Below are 27,710 nucleotides of genomic sequence, written 5' to 3'. Positions count from 1 at the left end.
TTTCCAGACTCAAGGCCCCTTCTGTTTTTGGAGTGTGTACTTTCAGGAAAAACTGAGAGAAGGTCCAACTCAGACGGCAGGACGTTTTGGAGTCTGATAGTACTCTTCGGCAGAGTTTATGACCACAAAAATTTGAGCCCAAATCAGAGCCAATAAGAAGTACATTCAAGGTTGTCTGCAGCGCAATACTATTATTTGTGAAATACTGAAAGCTCTGGATCATCACGTTATTTAGTTGACAGTTTTATCTGCTTTGGGAATTTTATTTTCTGGAATACTTTGGGGCTTTTGAAGTTGAAATAAAAGTTACTATTTTTTAGTATCTGCCTCTCAACAACCTTTTGAAAAAAGAAAGTTTCCAAGAATATCCTCAACAAATTTGATGACAACGTTGCTAATCCCCCTAAATCAAGGCTCTACTTTTTTTTTTTTTAAATCTACAATCTTGTACTATATCTATTGCCAAGTCTTTCAATGTCATTGCACATTTACACATAACATTCACTTGCCTGAGAACGTGGCATAGTGGCAATAGACGGAGAGCATTTCATTGCATAAAAAAAGTGTCAGAATAATCCTACAGGCATTTTTGTGAACATCTAAATTCTCTTTAGTATGGAAGGATGTCTGGTTAAAAGCCTAAAAAGACCTTTCAGAAGGTCTTTCAAATTGAGATAAAGAAAATATATAAAATAAAATTAACCAATTTTTTTTAACAGCTCACTTGTCCCTAAAAAGATTTGTATTCTATCATACGTAAGCTAAACCTTTAGGAAAAAACCAAGAGACTGTAAAAGCACTCAATATTTATCATTAAAGCTTGTCTGTCCTAGAAATAAAATTTGGTATCTTTTTATCAGTGAAAATGTACCCATTTTTGCCTCAGTACAGACAATACAGGAGGTCTTAAGTGAGTTGTTATACAGCTGTAAAGCCCAGAATTTCAGATTTCTCAAGATCTCTAGCAGCTACAGACAAGCTGTATAAATATAAATATTAGAAAAACATACAAATATTAGGAGTCTAGAAAAAAAAGGAAAATAAAGGTTGTTAACCAACCTGACTTGTTTCTCACTGATAATTTTTTTTAAGACTCCCTGAAGTAAAATCTGCTAGAAAATGCTGTTTACTATCAGAGCACTTTCACGCAGCCCCAACCGCTTTGGTGAGATGAATCCTACCTTGCACATTAGTTTACTATTTTATACATATATGATATACATATATGTATATGAGGGGGGGCAGGAAAGGTTGAAATTCCTATGATAAACTAGAAAACTCTTCTCCAACTCTACAGAAACAGTACCAAAATCAGCACCAATCGTGGTACTGTAAGATGTGGTAATTGTGGATCCTACTGTAATTGCATGTATGCTATCTGTGCACAAATGGTCACCTGGGCTGTGCACACAACCTGCTCTTCCTTGTATTCCCATATAAGACTACATAAGTATGGCTGCAACTATTCACAGTTCCCTCAGTGCTGACAACTCTGAAAAGCTGAAAACTATGCGTTTTCATAACTTTTAAAAAGAAAAAAAAACATCCTTTGGATGCATGCCATCCAAATTTGAATTTCTATGCAGGTGGTTGGTAAGCCGTATCCCTTCTCAAGGATGAGACTTTTTGTTTTTTGTTTTATTTTTGTTTTAATTTTATTTTCCTAGACATGCTGCCACAGCAGCAGTACAATATGTGACAAGTCTGTAGCTTAGTCTACATTATGCATCTCTGACACTATCACATGTCTACAGCTGGATGAAGATGACAAAGGTATCCTTTCATTTAAAAGGTTTATCCTCTAATTGAGAATATTTACCAATGCATTATGCAGGTAATTATGTAATTTGGCCTTTCATTGTGCCAGAGATAGCCTCACGGCATCTAAAGAGCCTAAATGACTGGAACGTTCTGCCTAGGTAATAGGGTCATGCTGTATAAATGCTCAGCTACAGCTTCCTCTCTTTCAGCATGGAACCTAGTTTAGAGAAGATAATCAACTGACCAAGATCAAACTCAGACACGCAGTCTCAGAAACACCTTATCCACACCAAAAATGCTACTGGTAGTGAAACCACATTTCAAAGGCTTGGAGCACTTGCACACGGTAGCTGCTCTGAAAAAGACTGTTTTAAATGGTTTGTTCAATAGCTACTCAATGACAGACTCTAAAGCTTCAGGAGGACACTTTGGATCTTACATAGGAGATGGCTCAGTTCAGTGTGGCCTTAAAAATTCACTAATACCTGATTACAGCTTACTGAATATGGTTGCATTGGAGTGTAATATGCTATTGCTGTTACCAGATGGAACAAACACCAATCCAGCTTGCTTCAGGTACAACTTCAAGAAATGATGTACTGAATCTTCTTCAACTGAATCCAGAAAATATTGGGCTGGTCTGAATGAAGATAATTTCTGCTAGTAGAAATAGGCTTTCTACTTGAATAGTTTTTTTGAACTAGCTGAAAACAATGATTCTCACAGATACTCAATGGCTAAGCAATCAGATTCAATCACTGCGTGTCTGGAATCAATATCCTATGCTTCCGGGGTATCATGTCTGGGCACACTGAAGAATAGATAAAAGCATCATGACAGAAGCAGATATACAAGAGATCAAACTGCTGAAATGTCATCTGTTATAAGGAACGATAATGATCAGGAAGATCTTAACTTCTCTGACTTTGGCATGAGAAGGAAACTGTGTAAAAAGCTGCCATTGTATCAGAAAGGTGTCCGTAAAGGAGTTTACCAAGGTAGTCAGAATGCTTATTATAGTCCTCTGCAGTCATTACTAGTACCCAAAATGCTTTTACAGTTAATAGAAGTACTTCCTATGTGGAATACCAAATTGCTTCTAAGAAGATGGGGGATGAAGCGAGTACCTTTCTGCTCCCTGAGGCAAAAGATCTGTTGTCTGTAAATTACGTTTATTTTCTTTATAATGCAATAGGATGGTATTATTTCTTCACCTAGTGTGCAGCAAGAGCTATGATTGGTATGTACTACAGAATCTGTTATCTGATTTACAGAGAAAGCAGTTCAAGAACAGTTCTCTGTTATGACTGAATTCTATCTCTACAGTCCTTGCAGTTCCTTAGGGAGCCCTTAAAATGACCTGAGGTCACCAAGCATCACAGACACTGCTTCATGTAGTTGCAAGACAAACAAGCTTTGGGATGATGAGATTGAGTGCTGTTATTCTGGCATATAGCTGTTCTTCTTATCCGGTACAGGTGATTTGCCTAGAGAAGCTGATCTCTAGCAGTTGGAAGGAGTTGCTTACTTCTTCCCTTAATGAGAAGAAAAAACACTTTCAAATAATATGCAAAGACATGAAACCTCCATTGAGATCTCATGACTTGCATGTTCTTATAAAGCTGAGCAGCATGCTGAAATCTGCTTTGCACATGAGATTCTCTGAAGAGTGTGAATTTATCTTTGCAACAAAGTTGGTTGAACTCAGCAAGAGCAGGATTTTAAAGCTACGTGTATTGAATCTAGCACACTGAGAAAGATTCTGGGAGGAAGGGTTACACCAGACGAATAGAGCGTAAAGCAGGGGTTGACTAGGCTATTTGATTCAGATGTTTGCAGTGATTATATGCCCTGTGACAAAAAACTTTTGAAGGTTTCTATAAAGAATGTGGAACTGGCAGGCTAATTTTCTAGATTATCCCTTGTTTTCACAAGCAGGAGAAGGGGTTTGAGGAATGTATCTGAAAGTCTGTGGATACAGAGTGTATTTACAGCCACATCAGGTGCTATGCAAAAGAAACCCAAATAATATATGTTATCTTCAGTGTATGCCGTCCATCAGTGGGATTCAGAGACTCAAAATCTAAACCATGAACACTGATTTAAAAAGCAAAACTTCTAACCATTGTGTGTGGAAAAAGTAAACACTAATGAACTGAGGAATGAGTTATATTATATATATATTTTATAACATACATATTTTTCTTCATCTTTTGGGTTTAGTATTTCATATCCAAAGTACAAAGAACGTAGGGTTGTGTTAATGTTTCACTGAATTAAGTTTCACGGACTTCCATGTGGATTTCAAGTGGAGTAGATTCCACTGAAATCCATGGCAGTCACTGACTTCCAAGTAGATTTAGATAGGCAGCGAAGAATACGCGCCAAACACTACTGGCTAGAAAGCAAGTACATATTTTAAAGGTGATAGGAAAGAAAACGCAGCTCTTTAACTACCTAATTAGTCCTAGTATATCATTTAAAATAAAGCAATATGATTATTATCATGTATTGAAGTAAGTTATCTCTATGCCTTGACCCTAAAAACAGAATCGAAAGAACATAGCCTGGCAGTGATGTTGTATTGACATACTATAGCAGTGACAGAGGAGTATAATTGCATGTGTGTATATGAAATGTGCTATGTACAAGAAAAAATTAAATATCACACCTGAAGTCCCTAATCTAAAAGTCCCTAAACTAAACAGAAATATGAGTTTAACAGTATAGCTACTAGAACTATGTGAACTGTGCTGAAAGTGAAATTAAAAAACAATTCCAGCTTTCAAAGCATAGGCATTTCAGAAAACAGGATTTACGTTTCTCTTTGTTTATGAAGAGGTTTCAGACCAGCACATACAGCAAGGAAAAAACAGAAATATCATTAGAAATTATTAGATATTTAGAAAGGTCAAATGATTAGAATCAGTGAATGAAGACACTAGATACAATCTCAGGAAAACAAGCATATAATCTTTGGGCATCATTATAAAGTGCAGTTTTTTTCCAGAAATATGATCATATAAATACTGTGTAATTCTGATGGAGCCCGTCTGATGAAATGACCACGAGATCATTTCTACCAACTCCGCAATGTCAGATTTGAAAGTTTCATTGGATTTTTTATTTTTCACATATGACAAACAATCAAAGAATCTTTGCTTTTACACTAAAGACCAAAACAACTCTTTTATCTTTAAATTACCTATATAGTGATAACCGTATAAATTAGTGCCTCCAGTAGATTTGGTTGGATGGCATCTGATCAGAATACCCTGAAAACACAAGGCATAAATGTTTAACTCGGTAGGTGATTAAGGATTAGATCAACTCATTTCATGTGGAAATGATAGGTTCTCTGCTGAAGTTTTTTAAATCACACTCATACATCCATTTAAAACTGCCTGCTTTAGTCAAACATGACTCTCTAGGCTCAATAACAGCATAATTATAAAGTTCTATGCCCACATTATATACTAACCCAGATTTGCTTTGGTGGCAGGGGATAAGAGTTAATAATGTACAAGAATGCCTGTTGGCCATGCAAGGAAAATACAAAATATATTCTGTTTTAATGAAACAAAAGCATCTTTTATAGAGATAGGACCTTTCCTCGGACTTGTGCCAATGTAACTTCTTAGATTAAGAGGAAGCCAACTGAGGACCAGATGCTCTTCATCATTATAAACCACATCTGCATGAATGACTGGAGCTGAGATGCCTCTAAACCCACAGAGTAATTTATTGCTCTTTGCTGTTCACTACTCTCCAGAGCAATTGTATTTGTAAGCACGGATGACAGCTCAGGCATATGTAGATATATGCCTTTAACAGTTTAAAATAAAGTGCATGTTTCACATACACAACAGTGTAATTAAAACTAAAGGCACGTAAGGATTCTGCCCTACTCTAATTTGAGCTATATAGTGTTTATTGACTTCTTGCTTCCCGATCGGAACCTGAACAGCCATATTTACATATTTTGTGCATTTAAAATTACAGTCCTGCACGCACACAGTTCTATGAATGCTACTGGGAAGCAATTAAGAGAATAAAATACATATACACACAATACACACACACACACACACACACACACGCGCGCACACACACACACACACACACACACATATAAAAATCAGGTAAAGTCTAGGGAGAGAACTAGAAGGATGGAGGAAACTGCAGGAAAATAGCAGTTACGGAGAAAGATGGATATTTTAAGGAAGCTGGGATTTACAGCTAGATTAAACAAGAAGGGAAGAACACCTAAGGAAACAACACGGGAAATATACACATACAAAAGTGGGAGAAAAAAACCATGGGAAATAGATGTTGGAGACAAATAAGGAGAAAGAGGAGAAGACAAAAAAGGAGAAGAAAGAGAAAATGATATTTAGTGTTCTTACACACAAACAGGAATGCAGAGGAGAGGACTATACATGAAAATGAAGGAAAGAAAGTAGGGAAGAAAAGAGAGAACAAGCTGATGTGTGACTTTAAAAACAGCCTTCATTTTATTTCATACACAGAGAAGCACTATGTTTATATGCGTTTCTGGTTTTCTCCTCTCTCTATACCTGTGATGGGATCTTTACACAAAATTTGCTAATTCCTTTTCCCAGCTATCTCTCACTGTAAAACTGCCCACAAATGTGACAGAAGACTGATTGCATTGGTGGTGGTACAAAACACCTGGTGAGAAGGTAATGCTTTTCAGAACAGACCCACACCTTAAAAAGTACCATACTCGCATGAAACTAAACAAATAACCATTTTAACAAATGAGTTCACCATTACACCTGAGACACTTTTTCCCTCATTGCAAAACTACATCAAAACGCTCTTCCTAACTAGTAAGAGGGCAGCCTATGATATTAGTCAATAGGTTTACTGAAGGAAGTCTCTATGCACATTCCCAAACAAAATACATAGCAGGGGCTCTAAGTGAGTTTTTTCCCTACATCTGCATAAAAATAATACTATTTCAAAACTTCAGTATCAAGGTCTGTTGAGTTATTGCTCTTACGTTATTGGACAGACGTTCGGAGAAGGGGAAACAGGAGGAAAACAACCAACCTCCCCCACAACCTCTAAAATCAAAACAACAAAAAAAATCCATGCCTGTGTTCAGAAATAGAGACGTGAGCATATTTCTTGCTACCCTGACCTAGGATGGATGAAGAACTGTTAGTCTACAAATCTTACAATGGGGAAGAAAGACCTCACTTCTCACAGCTTGTATATGGAGATGCTAAATTTGTTGTTTTTGAAATTGTTGCAGTTTGTATCTAATTCTAGAACTTCAAGAAGTCTAGAATTTCATACCCCTTTCTGCATAAAGCTACTTTTGCCTAGCACAGTCTGCAGGCTTAAGCGCTTGGACCTTCAGTCTCTCACAAAGCAAGCAGCTAACACAGCACGATCTCTTCTGTACATGTCAATAATACTCCTTCATTAAGGAAACATATACGGTTTAGTTATTTAAATCAACTGTATGCATATATACAATGAATATGCATATACCACAAAAACACACAGAACAATCAAAAAAGTTCATGCAAGGGTACTGCAAGAAAATAATATATGACTAGTACTACAGCATATGCTTAGTATTCAGGAGAAAAAGCTATTAATCCTCAAAAAACAGATGCAAACCCAAACCATTTTATCGTATGTTAATTTAATGAAAAATTTAATTTTATTTCAGCTGGGTTGCAAGTATTATTGAAAACAAAAAAGACCCACAACATTTTAATACTGCCTCTAAACTAGAATCCTCTGAGTCACCTGGCAATCATATTACTTTTGCTTAACTATGCTTTGAAAGTTAAGGAAAGACTTCATCTAAGACATACAGGCTATTTTTCTTGAATAGGCAGTATTAAAACTGAAAACAGCAAAGTGAGGAAAAAACCTGAATTTTAAACATGCAAAGACACACACCATAGCTGAATGATATGCCTTAAAGGAAAACAAAGGGATACCTACTTTCTGCTGCTAGAAGTCCTAGTAGGAAGGCAGCATTTGGACAAACAACAAACAGTAGGAAGATTTCAGAACAAGCAATTTATAAAGCTGCAACCTAGCACACTAGTTTAGCCACAAAATAGTATGAACAATCAAACTGACAAGACATTCCCCCCTGCCTTTTTTTTCAAATGTGGTTTCTGTATGTGAACCAAATGGGACTTGTGGAGTGGGATGGGAGAAAAATAAATATTTGGCATTGGGAAATAGCACATTTACATTGTTAAGCATCTGTAAAACCAGATTTTTTTCCAACACTGGCTACACTACCTTAAACTAATGGACAAAAATGATTTCGAGTATCTTAACAGGGGAATGGAAAACTATTTTAAGATACCATAAATGAAGCATAACATCATACTAAGTGTTTAATTCACTTACATTTACCGATTAGAGTTAAGCAACATTATATTGAAATTAAATTATTTTACAGAAGTTTCAGCGATTAAATTATGGGAACCACTAAAAAAAAAAAACAATCACTTTACTACTGATTTTAATTAACCATGATTTTATATATCGATACTTAAAAATTTTTGTACCTAAACATATCAGAGCAACGTTAAACAGCTGAAAGAACATAAAGATAAAAAATAATAATGGAACACTGGAAACAGTCAAGCTCATATCTACAAATTGATCTAAAATTTTTCTAGTAATCCAGTAATTAAAAGCTGTAAAGGAAGTTAAAGAACATAAAGTTTCAGTGAGTGGACAGCATCACATTTTTGTTAGCATCTATGATTTTGTTCCCTTTTCAGAAGTTTCTTAGGTAAACATAAGCAAATAGGGAGTCAGTCATATGTGTAAGATCAGATAAGGTATTAACAACAGTAAATATCGGTGAATGTAATTTATTGTGTTTTTCCAAATGATGATGCTTAAAAAAAGGTTAACACAAGATCCTTAGCAAATATTTGCAAAATCAGTGGTAACTTTTACATAATAGTATTTATTATTCTTTCTTATGTTGATGAGATTGATAGCTTTTAAGACGTGGGCTTATCTTGTCCATATTTCATGGAATCTAAATTAGTTAAGTTAGTTCCATGGATGTTTGCAATTGTGGAGCTTACAACTTAGACATACGTTTGCCATTTGATCCCACTAAGAAAGCCTATTAGATTTAGTTTTATTTTAAATTACTTTCAAATTTGAAAACCAAGAACTCATACTGTTACTGTCCTCATTTCATATGAGGAAATAGACTCTAAAAAACCAAAAAAGTATGAACTTTTCAACTTATATACAGCAATCCTGAGATAAACATGTCAAAATGCATTTACAAAGATGCCATATGAAATGCGTACCTCAAAAGTCGAAGAAACAAGCCAGAAACTGTAATGTAGACTTAAATTTGTGCTTTCTATGCAGTAAAAAAGTCATCATGTTACATATTTTCCACAGAGCTCAGAAAGCAGATAAATATTCAGGAAATACTGCAACAGTGCTATTTGGTAGCCTAGGCTAAATATTTACATTTGATCAGTCAGTCTTGCAGATAATGTGCTGCTCTACTTTCTCTGTGGTTAAACTGAAACACAGCATTACAAAATGCCTTACAAGAATCTCTAGGGTTTGAAGTAAAACCCTATTAAGCTACTCTGAAATGGTTAGCCACATTTCAAAACAGAAGTACTACTAACCAAACAATTTAAACATATGCTATAGAGGAAAGTCCTTCGAACTAAAAGGTAAGATTTGTTTTAGTCTAAAAATCAAGTATGTAATGTTCCAAAGATGATGGACTACCCACAGACTTCACTCTTACAGTGACTCAGTTCAGAAAATGAAGCTACAAAAAGGTTTTTTGGAAATGTAAAGTTAAAATGAAACTCTTCATTTTATGGTCTTTTCCAACTGCTGGCCTAAAAACCTAAACATCCTGAACTGACTTAAAACTCCAAAATAAAACTAAATGATTAATTCAGCTTCCCAAGTCAACAGCTCAAACAATTCCACAGCCTTTTCTTGGCCTGCCACAGAGAGGGTGATGCCCATTCTTCACCCTGAGGCGCTTACCAAGACACTTCAAAATTATACACCTCTGCTCTTCTGTCATATGATGAACACTCACCATATGTCCTGCACTGATCTTATGTGCAATGAAGTGATAGGACGACTTGGGGCCGGGGGGGTGAGAGGTGGGGGAAAAAAAGGGAAGGACAGCAGAGAGCAAACTGATTGATGAATTTGTCATCTGGCGCCTGATTCACTTTGCAGTCCACTTTTACTCTCTACTGGGCCAATTTTTCTCATGTGCCAGATCCAGCCTTTAGGGCTGTTAATTGATTACTTCTGATGTAAATTTACTTCATCACATTAAAAAAGGTCTAAAATATTCATTAATTTGGAAAACTGACATTTTACAGTGTCTTGAAGACAGGTGACATAGCGGTCAAAAAAGTTAAACTTTTACCAAAACAATTTGCAAGACACCTGTCATTTGAGCTGTTTATTGGCTTTACAAAAGAAGCTACTGAACACAAAATAGCATTCAGCAGTAAAGTAGTATTTTAGTTTAATAAATATTTACTGCATTTTTCAAAAATCTTTAAAGCCTTTGTCATACTCTCTCAAAATCCATCAAGATTTACTTCTGCTGTTACCTACAAAACAATATAAATTAATAACAGCTAGGTAGCTAGCAGGATTAAGAAAGGCCTTCAGAGGACAACTGCTGATGAAAGAGAAAATAGATCACCCAGAACATGCACATGATAATCACTACCTGGATGAACCAAGAATTATCAACATCCTGTAACGAAGAAAGAAAGGAAGATGTGTGCAGAAAACTACCTGGCTGATTTTAAATGAAATGTGTCTATGTTCATTCCCATCAAATTTAGTTACGTAATTTACTTGTCCCTGCTGTTGGAAAGCTCTCTAACCATGAGGATAGCATATCCTTTGTAATCCTGCATGTGAGAAAGTGGTCTGACTTGCTACCTATAGCGCCTTCATACTGCAGGTCATTATTCTGACAGCATAGAAAGAGGCTCAAAATGTCCAGCAATCCCAGGTTCAATGAACTCTGATGCAGAATATCCACAGGCTAATCTGCAAAAATGACAGAACTGAAATTTTGTCTTTCTGTGTGTAGAAAGACCTGGAGGAGGAGAGGGTATAAGATTTGCATAATCTGGTAAGTGTCTGCCTTTCTGGCTGTTTATCTCAGTAGGACTTCCACATTTGCCCATTGCTGACAAACCATCTAATTTCAATAGTAAGCTTCTCAAATCACGAGATTTACAGGAGGATTAAATAGGTAGCAACACTTATTAAAGTGCTCTTCACTAGAGTTTATTATCTGAACTAGTACTATAAGCTGTTAGGTGAGGAACTTAAATTTCTTTAGAACAGCCAAGTTTCCACTGCAATTTGAGAGTTTTATATCTAATTCTTATAAGCTAGTCCTTCAGTTTCGAATCATAAGAGCCTAATCTTTATTAGCCAGAAATATGTGAAAATAAGTGGTGCATTTCTGAAGAAGAAATGAAATAAATTTCTCTACTAGCTATTTCATAAGGTGAATGTTGCAGTATCTTTTCTGGAAAGCCTAGGTATGTTTATCCTCAGGTATTAAGCATTTTCTCAGTTAATTTAATCAATTAGGGAAGCATGAAAACTACTTGCTGAATATGGTTTCTTGATCACTGTGATCTCCCATCAATGAGACTGACAACGTTATCTCAGAGAATATAAAGCTTTCCTGAGAAAATGAAGCTATTGTTTCAATTTCTGCAGAAGCTAACACAAGATAATGATGGCTCTAGTTTAGAAGTCGTGTAGAATGTATGGCAAGTGTACTGGATTCATGTATTCTGAGGACAAAAAACAGAAAACTTGTACCTTCAGTGCATACTGAGATCTGCAATTACATCACCCAATGAGGAAGAGACATGTCCTGTTGATGTGAACTGAAACTGAAAAGCGGAACTGCAGTTTTTAGATTAGCAAAGTTGTGACTGCCAATCATGTCAGTGGCCTATTTATTTTACTGAACTGGAGGAAGCAGCTGGAAATAAAAATTAAGGCGCTGCAAGTAATCCTGGGTGAGGTCAAATCAATTTATCCTTTTTAAAAAGTATACAGAGGCTCCCTTAAGGAATCAAAGCTGGCTGCCTGAAGATAAGCCATGAAACTGTAATTACCCATTTGCAATAAATGATCCGAGATTCCCATTCACTTCAATGGAAGTTATTACCAGTAAGCATCTCTAAGCACTAAGCAGTGTTTGCATTTATGTACTCAAATGTGAATTCCAAGAAGTGAAATTTAAGAATTTCAACCAAAAAAAGCTTGAAAAAACTTGAAAACTACCAAATTCTTATATGACTCACTCATATGAAAGAATAGAAAAGGGATACTTAGCATTTACAGTCAGTAATTTTCTCATTTATAAAAATATTAGGAAGGAGAACTCATTATCACCCAGCAGATCATGTATATAATTAAGTTCCTGAAACATTTTCTAGCAGAATAAGCTTTAAGGTTTTATGCTTACAACTCAAATATTCTGCCTCTACTATTGCTTAAGGAAGGAAAAAAAAGAAAAAAAAAAAGATTTTTTTAAAAGTTTATTTAACTTGGTCCTAAACTCTGCTATTGGAACAGACAGCCCAACCCAGACTTCTGAGCTGCAAATTTTGTGAGTTCAGATGAGGTACGTATGCCAAAATTAAGATAAATAACTATGACAGGGCTGTGTTAGTACAGGGACTGTCAGATGATCTAAATTCCTGAACATGGGCTGAAGACAAAAGGACTGCTACAGTCAAAATAACTGCATTGCTTAAGACCCAGCTTCATGTCCACAGTGCAGCAAAGGTATTATTTTCCCCTTTGAACTATTCTCGGATGTCCCTGAAGTATGTGTATTATATGTCTTAGCTCTTGAAGATTTTGGGATGTGGCTCATAGTATTAGAAATACTGTCTATCCTGCTTTAAAGATAAGACCTCTTAATCATACTGTTCTCTAAAACAGGAGGTCAAGAATCTCTGGTATACGAAGTTTAAAAAAAAATTATAAATAACTCTTACTGAGGTATGAGAACCTTACTCCCGCCTAAGAATTCAGGCCCCTATCCCAATATGCTTCCACATTCAAGCGACACAAAGAGAAATATGAGGTTATGGTAGTATTTGTAATTAAATGCACACACATCATATAAAAATCCAGCTAGAATTTCTGTAGCAACTTACAACTCTGCAGAAACTTTCTCTTAATTCTCTTCAGTTACTAATAGCATTATGACTAAAGAGCATTTACACTTTCATATTTAAAGGTTAATTTAATATACTGCTTTACAAATCTGTGAGAAATTAGTAAATACTTGGTACTCTAGACAGCATAAATTTCAGACAAGTTTACTGCAGTAAATATACTTTCTCTTAAAATACCTGAGGAGGTAGGGTCTTCAGAGAAGTCTGGCAGCTCTTCAGGGGGATCACCATAGAAGGAGTTGAATTTGTGGCTTGACACAGCTGCTAGCACTGCCCCCTGAACAAAAATATCACAAAGTCTAAATTACACAAAGGAGGTTAAGGAATCATTTCCAGACACTCTGGATCACTCAACCTCCCATACTCTCTCCCCTGTGTTGACCTTTTCTGGGTGAAGGTAGATAAAAATTTCATACTCTCCAGCCCTGCTTCGCTGCTATGAGTGAAATATCTAACAGAAGGGGTGGTCATACACTGCTCTACTGGACAGTCACTTTCTTCTTTGGAAGTGGACAATTTTATGAGAAAGAATTTTAAAATCCTTTTAAAGAAGCAGTAACTCAGAACTCTCTATGTTCAATGATATAAAAGAAGGAATACTTTTTCCTTATGGAAAGACAAATTTACCATTCCAAATTTACCAGATCAGTTTCTAATAGCGCTAAATAACCAAATCGAAATTCTTGTACAATACAATAATTTTGTTCAGATTATATCTTAATTTATAAAAATCAACTCAAATTTGCAATTTGTAAGTTAAAGTAATTACAAGTTAGTTTACTGAGGCAGGAGCCAATCCATGCCAGTAAGTACAGGTCTATGCAATGGATAGAATTTATATCAGCAAGTAATATGATACTTTAACTATAACATCCACTGGTTTTTGAAACTTTTTAGATCAAGAGCTTTATATACATGTCCTGGATACCATTCATGCTGAAGGGACATAAGGAGGAGAACTACTTGGGTTCTGGAAAACAGAAAAAAATCTGGCAAAGGTCCTTAAAATCTCCACAAACCCTCGAGCATCTACACAAAATCCACTTCAGGGCAGTCTCAGATAAAAAACAGACTTCCAAAAAATGAAAAAAGTTTTTTTTTTCCCCCCCTAAATAGACACCTTCTATAATCAAGTCTTTTGGAATAATAAAATTCTTCCAAATTTATTTATCAATATTATATATGGGATGGGAGAGAGGGGAAAATCTTTTTAGAATGTGTTGCTGAGCTCTGTGATTGGCAGGACATTTCTGTTAGAAACAACAGGCATTTTGCAGGTTTCCATTCCAAGTCCATTCCAACCACCAGGTAGCTTTTGCAGAAATTTTAAATAACCTAAAAATAAGAGAGGGGTCATGAACAAAATATAAAGCTTATTGTACAGAAAAGCTTTAAGTCTGTCCGTTTACAGGAAAACTCAACATATTTTACAAACAGTTTCAACTCTAAACATTAAACAGCGTTTAATGCAACTCTATGGAGTTAATGTCCATTCGCATTATGACTTCACACCTGTATCAGCATTAATCAAAAACCTTTAATTTTGTGTGGACTTCTGAATTTCTATTCAAGCACAACATGTGATAGAAGGAAGATATAAGGCACAGACAAAATTATGAAGAGGCCAATGGTTCTAGGTAGGAAGTCTAGGAAGTCTTGGAAAAAAAAAAAAAAAAAGCCATGAACTAAATTTTACACAGTTCAACATTTTCCAGACTCAAATATATTTCTTCATGTGCTAAAAAAATCCACCAGAAGTAAAAAAGTATTGCCCTCTTTTGGTAGGGATGAAGGAAAACACTTTGGAGATGGTGGTAAAACATCGGAGTGGCAGGAGGTGGGATGGAAATTCTAGCCATCTCCCTAATCGAGTCTAGGTTGCGTTGCAGCATTTTAAGTGAGATGAAATTAGCCTGTCTGTATGAAACTTCTGAAAGATTCAGTTTTTTGCTTTACCATTAAAATCTCAATTCAGATTCTGGATGTGCCTACTACCTTCTTTGCTTTATAGAGGAGGCAGCAATTCCTTGTCTCATCACTAGGAAATATACACTGCTTCAGATAAAATAATTAAGTGTGAGGTATAAATTTCCATAACACAAAGTTAACAAAATAAGTGCTTCTCTTTTCCTCTTATCCAGGCCAAGTAGATTAGCAAGTATAAAGATGTACTCTTTAAAGCAAAAAAAAATATGTTGCAAGTCAGGAAGTTATCAGTATGCGATACTGACAGTATTAGAATATTTGCTAACTATTATATCTCTATGTGAACTGCCAGAATAAGTATTCTGTGGGAAATTACAAAGCTAGAAAAATTATTTGCTCTGACCTGTATTTCCTCGTTCAATTAAATTATGATTTAACCACTCATTTTTTAATATCTTACAGGTATGGCAGTAGGCAAAATAGACAGGAAAAAGTTTTAGAAGACATTCTGCTTTCTGCTTTGGAAAAAGTGGTAGAAAACAAATAGCAGAAGTTATGCTGAATATATGAAAAACTCTCAAGACATTAAAAGTAGAGGCTTCGGCAGGAATAAATCTGGGAAGATCTGAAGCTGTGTCTAGAGCAGGAAAACAGGTCATACTTTAAAATATTCTAGCTAACATTTTAATGAAAGCACTATCTGGACATACAAACCCTAAGAAGGGGTCTTATTTATCATGAATTGCAGCAGTTGTCCAATCCTAATCATCACATTTTTTACAGCTACAGAAAACTTTTACAAAGCAGTAACTCAAAATACATCTGATACTGTATTTTATTACACTGTAAAAAAAAAAAAAAAAGATAAATTGTAATTCTGTATGGTTCTGTTAAAATTATCTCAATCTTTCAGTGAATTTAAAAGTGCTTCAGTTAACCTTTCCAAGAGGGGAATATCTTACCATTTTGAAGGGGAATCATGTCATTTTTGGCTAAAATATTAACATGATATTCCATAAGGAGAAATGGCCTTGTTAATTGTTAAACAGGAAGGGGATAAATTGAAGAATACATCTTTGCTCCATCTGAAGAAAAGTAGTTAGTAGTATTGTGTTCTTTTTTTCCTCTTTTTTATCATAAACTTAAGGTCATCTGAAGCCACTGTAGTATTCTCCTCCTTTCCCAATAACTAGTACTACTTAGTATCACTGAGTTAATTTAAGATTCAGATCTCATATCAAAGTCTGGGTTGATATCAGACAATTTGCACTCAAATTTAGTTTGAAAACTGCAAACTGAAAATAGAAGGGACAAATCTTCAACAGGATATCACTGTGATAAACTGTCAAGATCTGTTTCAATTTCATTATTTTATCACTGACATTAAATCCTACATTTTTCTTAGCGTTTTTAAAATTAATAAAAATACCACACAAAATTCAAGACATGTAATCCCATTGCTTAAAGACCACATTCATTTTACCTTTAGTTTTCGTCTTGCATTGAATTTTCTCAATTGCTCTACTGTTTCTGGAAGATGAATCTTGTATGCATAGCGATCTCTCTCCTTAAAAACACAAAAACAAGCCAAACCAAAAAAAAAAAAACATTAAATGCCAGCTCTTAATATTCTCTCAACAGTAAGAAATTGGACAAGAAATGCACTAGGTATTACTGCAAGAAGAATTGGGACTTGGTGCAACTTAAGGAAAATTTAAAAAACTGATAGGACTTAAAATATTTTGATTGCAGAATGTGAGAAAGATGCAGTTTGCTTGTATTTTGTGTAGCTAAAGTTAGTATCGATTGATGGAAAACTACATATCAATGCCAATTACAAAGATTTCTTAAACACTTTGAATTACCTATTCCCCCATCATACATGAACAGCATAGTTTACAGGGACTTCATTTCTTCTAAATGATAGAAACAGCTTCATAAACAGCTGAAGTTAGCTAATAATCCTAAACTGCAGCCCAGAGAGATTTTAAATCTGAACCTTGCTGGCTTTTTTTTGTTTCCCAGTTTGTAATACAAACCTAGCCTTTTTTTTTTACTATTATGTTGTAAGTTACTCTGTGGTTCACATTGAACTCTGAAGCTGGCAAGCACAAAGTAGTACTACCTTTTGGGTACACAAATCCCAGAAAAGCAACATGTGCAAGTACAGTCTTAGGAGGTTCCTGAAAGTTGAGGTAAGTTGGGGAGTTGCGGTACGTGTCTTACAGGGCAGCAAGTGTCAGCTCAATGGCTGGTGATACCAGCCAGGTGCTAGGTTACATGAAGAAATCTCCGTTGCAGATGCAGACCAGAATTCTGCTAGCAAACAGCAGGCAGTGGGGAGAGAACTTAACAGCAGTTAAGTTAAGTAAAGTAAGTTAAGTTAAGCAGTTAAGTTTCTTCTTTCTTCCCCTGCCCCAGCTCATATCAGAAGCTACATACAGTTATTAGATTACTGCAAATGTTCGCCACGTGGCTCTCCTGAATCTAAGTGAAATCACTGACAGAAGTAATTCGGTCACTGTACGGAGCTAAAAACGTCTCTCTCTCATGATGTAAATAACTACTATCTATAAATGGTTTAAAAGAAAATTCTGAGTCAACAGGGAAAGCAGAGATTATATTAGGCAAAAATATGAGAAGATTGACAGAGTACTTACAGCTACTAAAAGGCTGAGCTTAGCAATAAAATTCTCTTCTTCCTTGCTTGCCTTTCAATAAGGGAAAGCTCAAAAAGAAATCTTAGACATCCAAAGTCACTATGTAGGCAGAATTTGCGTATTTACATTAAAGAATTATCTTTTCTAAAAAGCTTAACCAGCTTAGGTGCTCGAGACAACATAAACGGCAAAGTTGTCTACCTAAACAAAACCCCTTGCTCTGGCATTGAACTGTAGGTAAGCTCACAAAGTCTGTATGAGAAATAGTCAAATTACAAGCGGATAAACACAGTTCAACTCCGTTTACCAGAAGCTCTGTCACTGGGGTATGATCATGTGGGATTCACAAACACGGTGCCCATTCCTATGTCCTCTGAAGTGTTTGATTCGGTAGGCATGCCCCAGGTGAACAGACAGAACCTCAGCTCCTTTCAGGTAGAAAAGTTTGAATGGCAATTCCCAGTTTTCAGGAGAGTGCCTTAGCGACTATGTTACTCCTGACAGGGGGACACTCCTGTTCTCTTTTTCAAAAATAGACCATTTTGTAGCTAGGAATGCAAGAATCAGAGCCAGAAAGAGGGCAGAGAAGTGGAAGAATGACTCCATTTTCTTGTAGTTACGACCATTTAGCTGGCAGGAGAAGAGGACCACACCAGTCTCTGCTTCCTAGGTTGTTTTTTTTGGTCAGTATCTGCTTCATGTGAATTACATAAACAGTCCAGGAGCAGACACCAGAATCCTAACCCTTCCAAACGAATGTTCTAGATAAGTCAATGACATTTCGACTGTTTTCCCGAGACCACACTACAGAAAAGAAATAAAAGATAGCATAGAGAAAAAAGAAAAAAAGTTGATCAGTTTCTACCAAAGCAAACATAATGCTCTGAACCAGTACTTGCTACCTTTTAAACCTGCAACACTGCCATAATTCTCCAGCTCTGATGTGTTTAGCCCAGCCTAATAACGGAGCTGCTGAGAAGCTAAGCGTATATTCTCCTACTTCTGTTGTTAATTTTCAGTGTCCAGCAACTACTTTCAGTGGCCTTTGAGCAACTCACTACTACATACTACTATCACTCTAGAGGGACATTTCAGAAGATCTGATGCAAGAAAGCAGCACAGTTAACAAACATAATATATTGTAATCAATTGCATGGTTATATGCTGCATAATAGAAAAGAGGTCTAGGTATGATTGAGCAAAGAAGAGAGAAGAAATAACTCCGCTGGAGTTTGAGAGCCACAGAAAGACACAAGAATTCCTTCCTCAAACTTCCTTCTACGCAGCCCTGCTCCCTATATTCTGATGCTGCCTAAAATGCACAAGTGAGTTTGCTCTTGCAGTTAAGCAAGGGTTCAAGCTTGGAAAATCTCAGGCTCTAATCTCAAAAGCATTTAAAGTATGTTATCACACATTTTATATAATGTGATGTCTACTTTGAAAAGTTCAAACAAACAAACAAATCTGTTTTCTCCCTTGAAGAGGTAACCGGTATTTATATAGCTTGATTTATTACCTTTAACCAAGGATGATTCAGTGCTTCATATACTGTTATCCTTTCTGCTGGATCTAGCATAAGCATGCGGCGTACCAGATCTTTGGCACTTTCAGAGATATGGCTCCACTGTCTAGGATTCATCTGATTACAAGCAAGAAAAAGAAATTAAATTAGCAGTAAGAGTACAAAACAGCTCTTCTTTATGAAAGGCAGTCACAGAGACTGACAGTGGTTGGTAGCTGCCAATATCTTATCATAATAAATGCAAAAAGTTTGTAAGTTTTAAAGTAACTTACAAAGCTGTACATTAATTGCTAATGAAACTGCATAAAAAGATCTGAAGACAGTGAGCATTATATCACATAACAGCTGAATTGTATCCTTGCTATTGTGATATAATCACAGTATAACACTATCTAACACTTTCCATGTTACATTTTGTGCAGATAAAACTGACCTTTCACCATGAAAATCAAAAATAGTTAGGCTTTGTCTGGCAGTCAAATATGCATATGATAAATATAGAAATTAAATCTACTCCAGAAATCAATATAAGGAAAGACAATAGTCTATCGGTATAATGCCACAACTTCATGCCACTGATTCTGAGTATGAAGGGAGTTGGTTAATGTTTCTTGTGAACTACTTCAGTCCTGTCCCATTGACACCGTGGACAACGCCTCTCCTCAGAAAATTCCTTTCAACTTTACAACAGTTAAGAAGCAATGCAGCATCTTCCAGTCAGTCAGAGAGGATACCGTACTGATAGGTGATCAACAATACAAGAAATTGTGCACGTCATACTTTTTAGAGTAGAACTGTATCCTTAGGAAGCAATGACAAGAAGGATGATTTAGAATATATTTTCATGTTTTGCATATATGCAGGTTTGTGTCCAACTACTCAGGAGGATGGATAATCAATAAATTCATACTAAACTAAGAAAATTGTTTCTGTAGTAAAGGATTCTATCCTTAAGCTATTTCTAATATGTAACTTATGAAGAGCTTAAGTTTTATTTAGACGATACTTTGCTAATTTTATGAGATACTAAATGAAAATTCAAAATTATAACCAGACTTTTTGCAATATTATACACTGTTCATTTAAAGGAGCTTATTTTATTTATAACCAATCTTTAACAAAAATTATCCCTTTAGATTGGAGCACTCAGGAACACTTATCCAGCTATGAAACGGACATTTACAGTTGTCATTTGTCGTTTTTTTCCAGCTATAATGAAATGAAGGTAATGGCAAGTTTATAACACGACTATTTTGAAATCCTTAACTATTTTCACTGAATAGACATATTATTGTGGAAACGGGAACACAAAAGGAACTGAGAAGACACAATGTGCTGGCCATGACTTTTTTTTTTTTTTTTAAAGAAAGAAAAATTAACTTCTAAGCTTCCAGAAGGTTTTTGTGGTTTGAGAGACTCCATACAGGAGTCTTCCGTAAAATGAAACTGGAACATCTAACAGTCTATGAAATCAAAAAACTAGTGCCTTGAAGAAATCCTGCTGTTCCTATGAATATGAAATGTAAAGAGTTAAAAAACATACTCTGTGGTGTCACAGCTGTCACTTATGTTTTAGTAGACCACTGTTAATACATATAAAAAAAAAGTACTTCATATAACACCTTATAGATTATCAGAGAGTTTTAATAGTTTCCACTCTTACTCTGCTAATACACAGAACGTGTATGATCTTTGGTGCAAAAGATTGCGAAACAGTATGATCTTAGACAAAGCAGCAAAAATAGCAAAGTTAAAGCTTTAAATTTGTCTCCATAGTGGCTGCAGGATGCCTATCTCAAGGAACATGCTTATCTTGCATGCAGAGCGGTTTGCTTTCAGTTGCAAGTAGCTCCTTCTGAATAAGCACTTGTACTTTACTACATGCAGTACTAAAAAGAAAAATGCCTAACCACATTTTTACAGTAACAGGCATTTTACTTTAAATCAAGGAATATGATTGATCATTTTTTCTGATAGCTCCTTTATTTGGTTAAAAAAATTAAACGATCTATAAAAACAGAAGACACACATAGATTCCTATACTTTACAGCTATATCTTATGTAAACTTGCTGAGCACAATGTACAATCGGGGCTAATTGTTGCACTCCCTTATTTCATCTGAGTAAATAAATTTGCCTTCTGAATGCTACCATTGATATGAAACACAATATGAACAAAATGGATTGCAGAGATAAAATCGTCTCTTTCTGAGTAACACAGACAGCTTTCTATAAGGCTCCAGTTTAAATCAAGCTAAATACAGAAATCAACTTCCAGAAGTTTTAACAGCAGAGTTCATCTTACTGGAAAAGAACCCAGGCATACTGTCATTTACCTTGTATTTTCCTTTAATAATGCCTTCAAATAATCTTTCCTTGGTTCCATAAAAAGGTAAACAACCGCTTAGCAGGATAAAAAGGATCACTCCACAACCCCAAACATCTACAGGCTTCCCATAAGGTTCTCTTTTTACCACTTCTGGGGCCATAAAATGAGGTGTTCCTACACGTCCTAAACAGAAATAAAAACAAAATTGAGTCAAAGTGATGTGTGTCAAACATGGAAATAAAAAAGAATAGCACTGCATTAAACTAAAACAATTTTAATAAGTTTTATTTGCAGATTGAACTTTCAAAACTCTTTTTTCCTCCAGTTCAGTATTTATCAAATGTATCCAGTTAGACTAATCACTAGTTTTTCTTTTGCTTCCTTTATATTTTTATATATTGAGTACTATTCTATCCTATCCCTGAAATACATGAAACAGCATTCATTTGAAAGCACTAAGATTCTTCAGGGGAACTTTCTATACAAACATAAAAATATCAACTTGAACAGCCTTGGAAACAGGAATTATTTATCCAGAGAACCTGTACAAACATATTGTCTACACTGCTCATTTGAAAAGGCTGCTTCTAGTAGGTGAGAGCAAAGTTGGTCTGCTGACCTGCTGAAACCTTAGCTGATCTACTGAAATTGTCAACAGGATGCAAAATGCTAGCAAAGACGTTGTTTATTTTCTTGCAGTAGATAGTATATTCCAGTAGATAGAAAGATAATGCTGATGTGCCTCACATGGTGTATTTAATGGTTGCTATGTAGTAGTGGTTCTGGGACATTACTAATTTTGGCTTGGTAATGAATGTGCACCCAAGGAAATCAAACATATTTAGTACCAACTAATCTTTTGAATGGATAAATTTATTTGGAAGATGTCATTCAAACACTATGTAACACATTAAGCCAAATAAAAGCAACAAACATTTCTCTCTCTTTCTATAAATAGTATCCCATACTGAACAGGTTTCCACTGCAGAGGATTTACAAAGGAACAAGAATTAAGTTTTGAAAGACCAGCACATCACTTTTGCATATGAACTATGTAGTCTTTGGGCTACAGTGGTTCTTTTAGGTACAGGGAGAAGAAGAAAAAAAAATCACAACTCTAACAAACTGTTACCACTTGCATCAATCAGCTTCACAGACTATTCTTGCTCACTGATACTATAGCGGACTTTAGAGGCTCCACTCCAGGCTTGCAGCACCATTCTGATGGCTAGGACAGTTTACAACGCAGCCTAGAGAATCGAAGGTGTTAGCATAACATTTACTTAACTCAGTGCTGTCTTGCAAAGAGACTCTTGCTAGACTAGCCTATCCCGCACAACACGTGAATGTGAGTTATCTAAGCGACAACTTGAGTAAGCAACGTGTGGGAGACTATCTGGCAGTAACTTGGTAAAGATCACCCTCCATTTGCACCACCTGATGCAGGAATGCCATCTAACCATGCTCTGTAAACTAGTCCCCACTCCTTTCTTAATCTAGGATGATTAAGAAATCGACAGAAAGACAGTAGCTTTTTCAATATACTATTCTTAAGGACAAACAATACCGTTGTCCAACTCCAGGCTACTCTGTGCTAAACCTTTTCCATTTTCGGTTTATGAGGCAATCACTCTTTGTCAAAACAGGGCTAGGAATCTGCCTGTGACAGAGGAATACCTTGCCACTAAGTTAGACTGGTAAATTAAGAAGTCCATGCAGTCTAGGCTGATATGATATGGAAAGAGTAATTCCTTTGCAGGCTAAAAAAGGAAAGTAACAAGAAGTTGCATGTTCAGCTCACCCCTCATACCAATGTGGAAAAAGGAGGGATATTTACACTTGGTAGAGGAAGACATCTGAACATAGCAGAAGATTAATAGTTCCTCGTTAGTTATACACAGTTGATAGGCTTGTGCAATACCTTTCTGTCTAAATGATAAACCACAAAGCCAACTCTTCAAGCTCACAGATATGAGAATGAGAATTATATCCCCAGAGGACCCGAAGTCTCTCCCTTTTGGATGCTTGGGGATGGGGAAGGGAAGGAAAAGGGGGAGCACATATATTGACTATGCATAAGAAGTTGCTGAGAACTCATGTGCTTATATATCTCTATCTGTAAGGGTTTCCTAACTATTTTTCCTAAGGTGCCATTACTGGTGACAGCTGAGGCATCAACATTTCCAGCTCTGTTCCAGGGCTATACACGTACCCAAGATGCAACACCCACCTACTCAAACAATATTTGCACATCACTTAAAAACTGCTCATGTGACATTAGTGGAATGCATTCCACCATTTGGAAATCTTTGATATAGAAGACATCATGCAAAGCACCAAAGCAGCATGGATTAACTGAATTTTGTTTACTTCAGTGGTAAATTTACTGGCATGTGGGTGCAGAGATCCCCATTTGCAATCTCAGAAGAGGTGTAACCTTTCTTATACATTGAAAAAAACCTTAGTGTAATAAGATCCTGTTTAAATCTTATGCATCACTATGGAAAGAAATGGAAGCACACAGATTCTCTGAAGAGTCTGCTTTACTATAAGACTTTCTAATTGCTGTTATGAAATCTAGGAAGTCAACAGAAATAGAGATTACTCAAAAGACACAGCAGAAATCACTAGAAGACAAGATATTACAACAACAAACAGTCATTTAAAAAGCATTAAACTTTGCGGACATACACAGTTATGTGGATCAAGTAGCTAATGAAACTAAGAAACATATGTACTAAATCATATCCAAATTGATGCAATGTGTATTTATAATATATATAATGCGCCACTCCTCTCACAGTTTGGGCTGCTTTATGGTATAAGTGCACAACTGTGGCAGAGAGGAACATGTTTTAAAAATGACCATGTATTGCAAGGGAAATGTGCTGAACTTTTTCATTTTCTGCACTGATGCATTTATGTCTGCTGAGTATTTGTACCACACCGAAGGCCTACCTATAGAACATCTACGGAAAACATCTCGTAAGCAGCTATCGATGGCATACTTTCTCTGTGTTGTATAATAGCAACATAAGCAATGTAATAGCATTACATGGATATGCTGTTAACATACCTAATACTGAATAAATAGAAAAAAAGGTGAACCATTTCAGTTTTCAGTATGAACTGTTCCCTTACATGATTTAATCATGGGTTGTATAAAATAAGCAATCTACAGTGTTAAGAGAGTATCAAAAGTACAGGGTGTTTTTTTTGCTTCCTTTTCCCCTTCAGAAAATGTTTCAATTTAAAAACGAAGTTGGCAAAAATCAGTGAACAAGAAAAATCCTTATTCTTATGTGGTCATAAATATATGCAGAAGAAAATAATGAGTTGAAACTGAGCACTAATCAGCTTCTCTAAATTTTGAAAGGAAGTGTCTTGATGGTGGACAACAATTTCTAGATGTCCTCTCCCCTCTCTGCTTCTCTTCCTGACCACAGGGCTAGGAAATACAAAAATGGTTACAAAGCTAGTGCATATCAACAAAAAGCAAACATAACTTGCATCAGTGAGCTTATCAAAATTGCAGACAAAACATAACATGCAAGACTTTTTTTACGCAGTACACATCCATTTTGTCAGCACTGTGTCCATTATCAACGACCCTCACCATATTACCATTTTTCTCTCCACATACACATTTTTGTTTGTTTTTTATAAACAGAACAAGAGAAGCTCAACAGCTTCTTAAAGCTTAGCTCCTACTTGCTCTGTATGACCTTGGGAAAACTATAGTCTCTTGATATCTCAAGGTTCCTCACTTACTTTATCTGGAGACAGTTCAGTATATCACTGGAATGTGAGGTTGCATACTACTTGAGCACTCAAGTTCTCTTACAGACAAACTCTGACAGACTTAAAAGTTATGATTAAAAAACACTGTCCCTCTCTGACTTGCCTAAATGCTCTTTCTCCTTCCTAGGAACATATAGCCTTATAGGACAGGTCAAAAAGAACAGGATCTTTGCAGTCTTGATTCAAAAGCAACTTACCATAGACAAATGCACCTTAACAAACTGCTTAATGTTAAGCAGAAGGACTAGATTTAGTTAATAGGTCACATCTTATACAGCTGTGTAAGACCCCTCAACAGACCCCTGCTACAACTGGATGTTACTTAATAGCATGATGACAAATCAGTACTGCTAAACCTTAATATTTACTTTTAAATTTAAAATAAGAAGTAAAGAAACTCAAATCAAAAACTCACAGAGAAGGCTACACTAATCTAATATAACCCAGCCATTTACCACTGTTTGCAAGCTAATTAATCAGGAGGGAATGTTTAAAAGAAAGGCTGCAATACAAATTACAAAATTATTTGGTTCTGTAACCTTTTTTGTGCAGATTTCAAGATCTTGATACTTTAGACACGGAAGCAGAGTGCAATTTCACCCCCACAAAAGAGTAAACCCAGAACAAACAGCAACTTGATTGGTTGAGATCTGCACTGTCCATTTGGACAGGAATAAATATACCTATATACTATAAGCTCTATTAAAAAGGCCAAAATCATTTCTGGGACTGCTGGCATCTTCCTCATGACGACTAACTACTTCACTGTGTTCATCACAGGAGCAAATGACACTTTTGAGGCTATTCTAAAAACTGAAGTCCAAGCAAGGACTACTGCAAAAGGAACAGAGTGCACCCATGAACTTACATATAGATATGGATTTTTCCTATGTTACAGCTACAAGAACCGTAAGGCGTAAGTCATTAACAGAATAAAGGAAATCTATATGCCACAAAGTTTGCTGAAGTCATGGATAGTGGCTGCTCTTTAGACAAAGTAGCACTTTTGCTTATGTTCTATTATAGTTTTTGGCAAAATGTTTCAGTTTCTTTACCAGCAGCATTTTACCTGTTGCCTAAATGTTTAATAATTTTTGAAAAAGTAGGCTGATTGTCTATTAGACAAGTTCAGATTTTAAACATGTCCACAGTATAACATTTTAAAATATATATTCTTCACAAGAGTTCAATTATCTTTAAATGTTTTAGAAGCTTTTGAATTTTCTTTGGTGTTTTGGCAGAATCTTTGCATCTTTTTGGAGATAAGATGAGACAGAAGAGTGAGCAGAGGCATTTTTCTCTCTCTGAAAAGACACCTCCTGCCTTCTGCAGGTCCTGTACTCTTTAGGATATAAGAACACTGAGGGATATATTCTAATGACTGACCATGACGAATAGGATATATACATATCTTTTACATAAATACTGGATGCATGCACACAAATTATTTCTTAGTTGTGTCTGTCTATGAGAAGAGGTCACATGAAGGACTGCAATCAACTATGTTTCTACCTACTTCTAGGTTCTTCTTACTTGTTCTAAAGTAGCATTAACTGAAAATCATCATTACATGAAGACTCTTCACTGGCATGTGTTGAATGTGATACCTGCCTCTGTCCAATTCTTTGTAAAGAAACGCTTATATCAAAGTGTCTGCTCTCTCAGGAAGCACTCAATGGCTGAAAGTGCACAGCCTGTTGGACAACTTATTTCTAGAGGCAAGCTTTCTTATCAGCCAGTTCTGAAGCGTGTTGATACTGTGGAAATGTGTAAAATTGCTATTTTTGCTGATATTTTCTATGGTAAAGACAGAGCTTCAGTCCTCAGTGTTGTCAATCTGATATCACTCACAAGCACTACAGATAAATTTTGACTTACCTTTGGTAATTTAGTTTCTATGACTGTTTCCATATTATTCCAGACAATAGGGCTATGCTTTCCACAAGAAGAAGAGTATATACAGAGACCCAATCAGATTTTGTCATCCCTAAGGCAGGGGACTGATGACCAAGATATCAGAAGGAGAGTCTTTCAACAGCAGTAGTATCTGAACGATGTATAAGGAAACAACTGGAACAAATAATTTTTAGGAAAAAAATGTGAGGTACTAATAAACATCACCATCTGACCTCTCATATAGTGTAATAAGAAATATATTTTTAAATAAAGGAGTTGCTAAAAGAGTGGGATGTCCAGAATAATGTGGAAGGAATTGAAGAATCACACACAATAGATCAGACAGATCATGTTTTACTACTTTTAATTCCTTTCCACATTACTCCAGACAACAGAGATGTCTAAAGCCAGTGTACAGAGAAGATGAATAGATTAAAAAAAGCAATTCAACTTCAGCACAGAAGATTGTCTGAAGAAAATGTATTTAAAAAGATGTAACAGCAGACAATCGGACACCTGGATATTAGTGCCCAGAAAATGAACAAAGATCAAATTATAAT

At 35.8% G+C, this 27,710-nt stretch overlaps 1 protein-coding gene across 12 annotated transcripts in view; it reads right to left on the bottom strand.

The window, feature by feature from the left end:
• The window catches only part of CASK (calcium/calmodulin dependent serine protein kinase), a 242,401-nt gene that overhangs the window by 76,270 nt on the left and 138,421 nt on the right, over positions 1 to 27,710 (bottom strand). For 6 of the 12 annotated variants that reach the window (XM_068916232.1, XM_068916242.1, XM_068916252.1 and 3 more), the window contains exons 7-11: positions 21,461 to 21,636; positions 19,119 to 19,241; positions 16,426 to 16,509; positions 13,194 to 13,293; positions 7,750 to 7,767 (exon numbers count right to left, since the gene is read on the bottom strand). In XM_068916232.1, the coding sequence (XP_068772333.1) occupies positions 7,750 to 7,767; positions 13,194 to 13,293; positions 16,426 to 16,509; positions 19,119 to 19,241; positions 21,461 to 21,636 (501 nt within the window). Of the gene's footprint in view, positions 1 to 7,749; positions 7,768 to 13,193; positions 13,294 to 16,425; positions 16,510 to 19,118; positions 19,242 to 21,460; positions 21,637 to 27,132; positions 27,268 to 27,710 lie in introns of those variants that run through there. The other 6 variants (XM_068916264.1, XM_068916273.1, XM_068916294.1 and 3 more) reach the window with 2 other exon arrangements.

The sequence above is a fragment of the Struthio camelus genome, chromosome 1 (assembly GCF_040807025.1).
Source record: "Struthio camelus isolate bStrCam1 chromosome 1, bStrCam1.hap1, whole genome shotgun sequence".
Lineage (NCBI taxonomy): Eukaryota > Metazoa > Chordata > Aves > Struthioniformes > Struthionidae > Struthio > Struthio camelus.
Note: the sequence above shows the minus strand (reverse complement) of the source record. Positions and strands in the feature narration are given on the sequence as shown.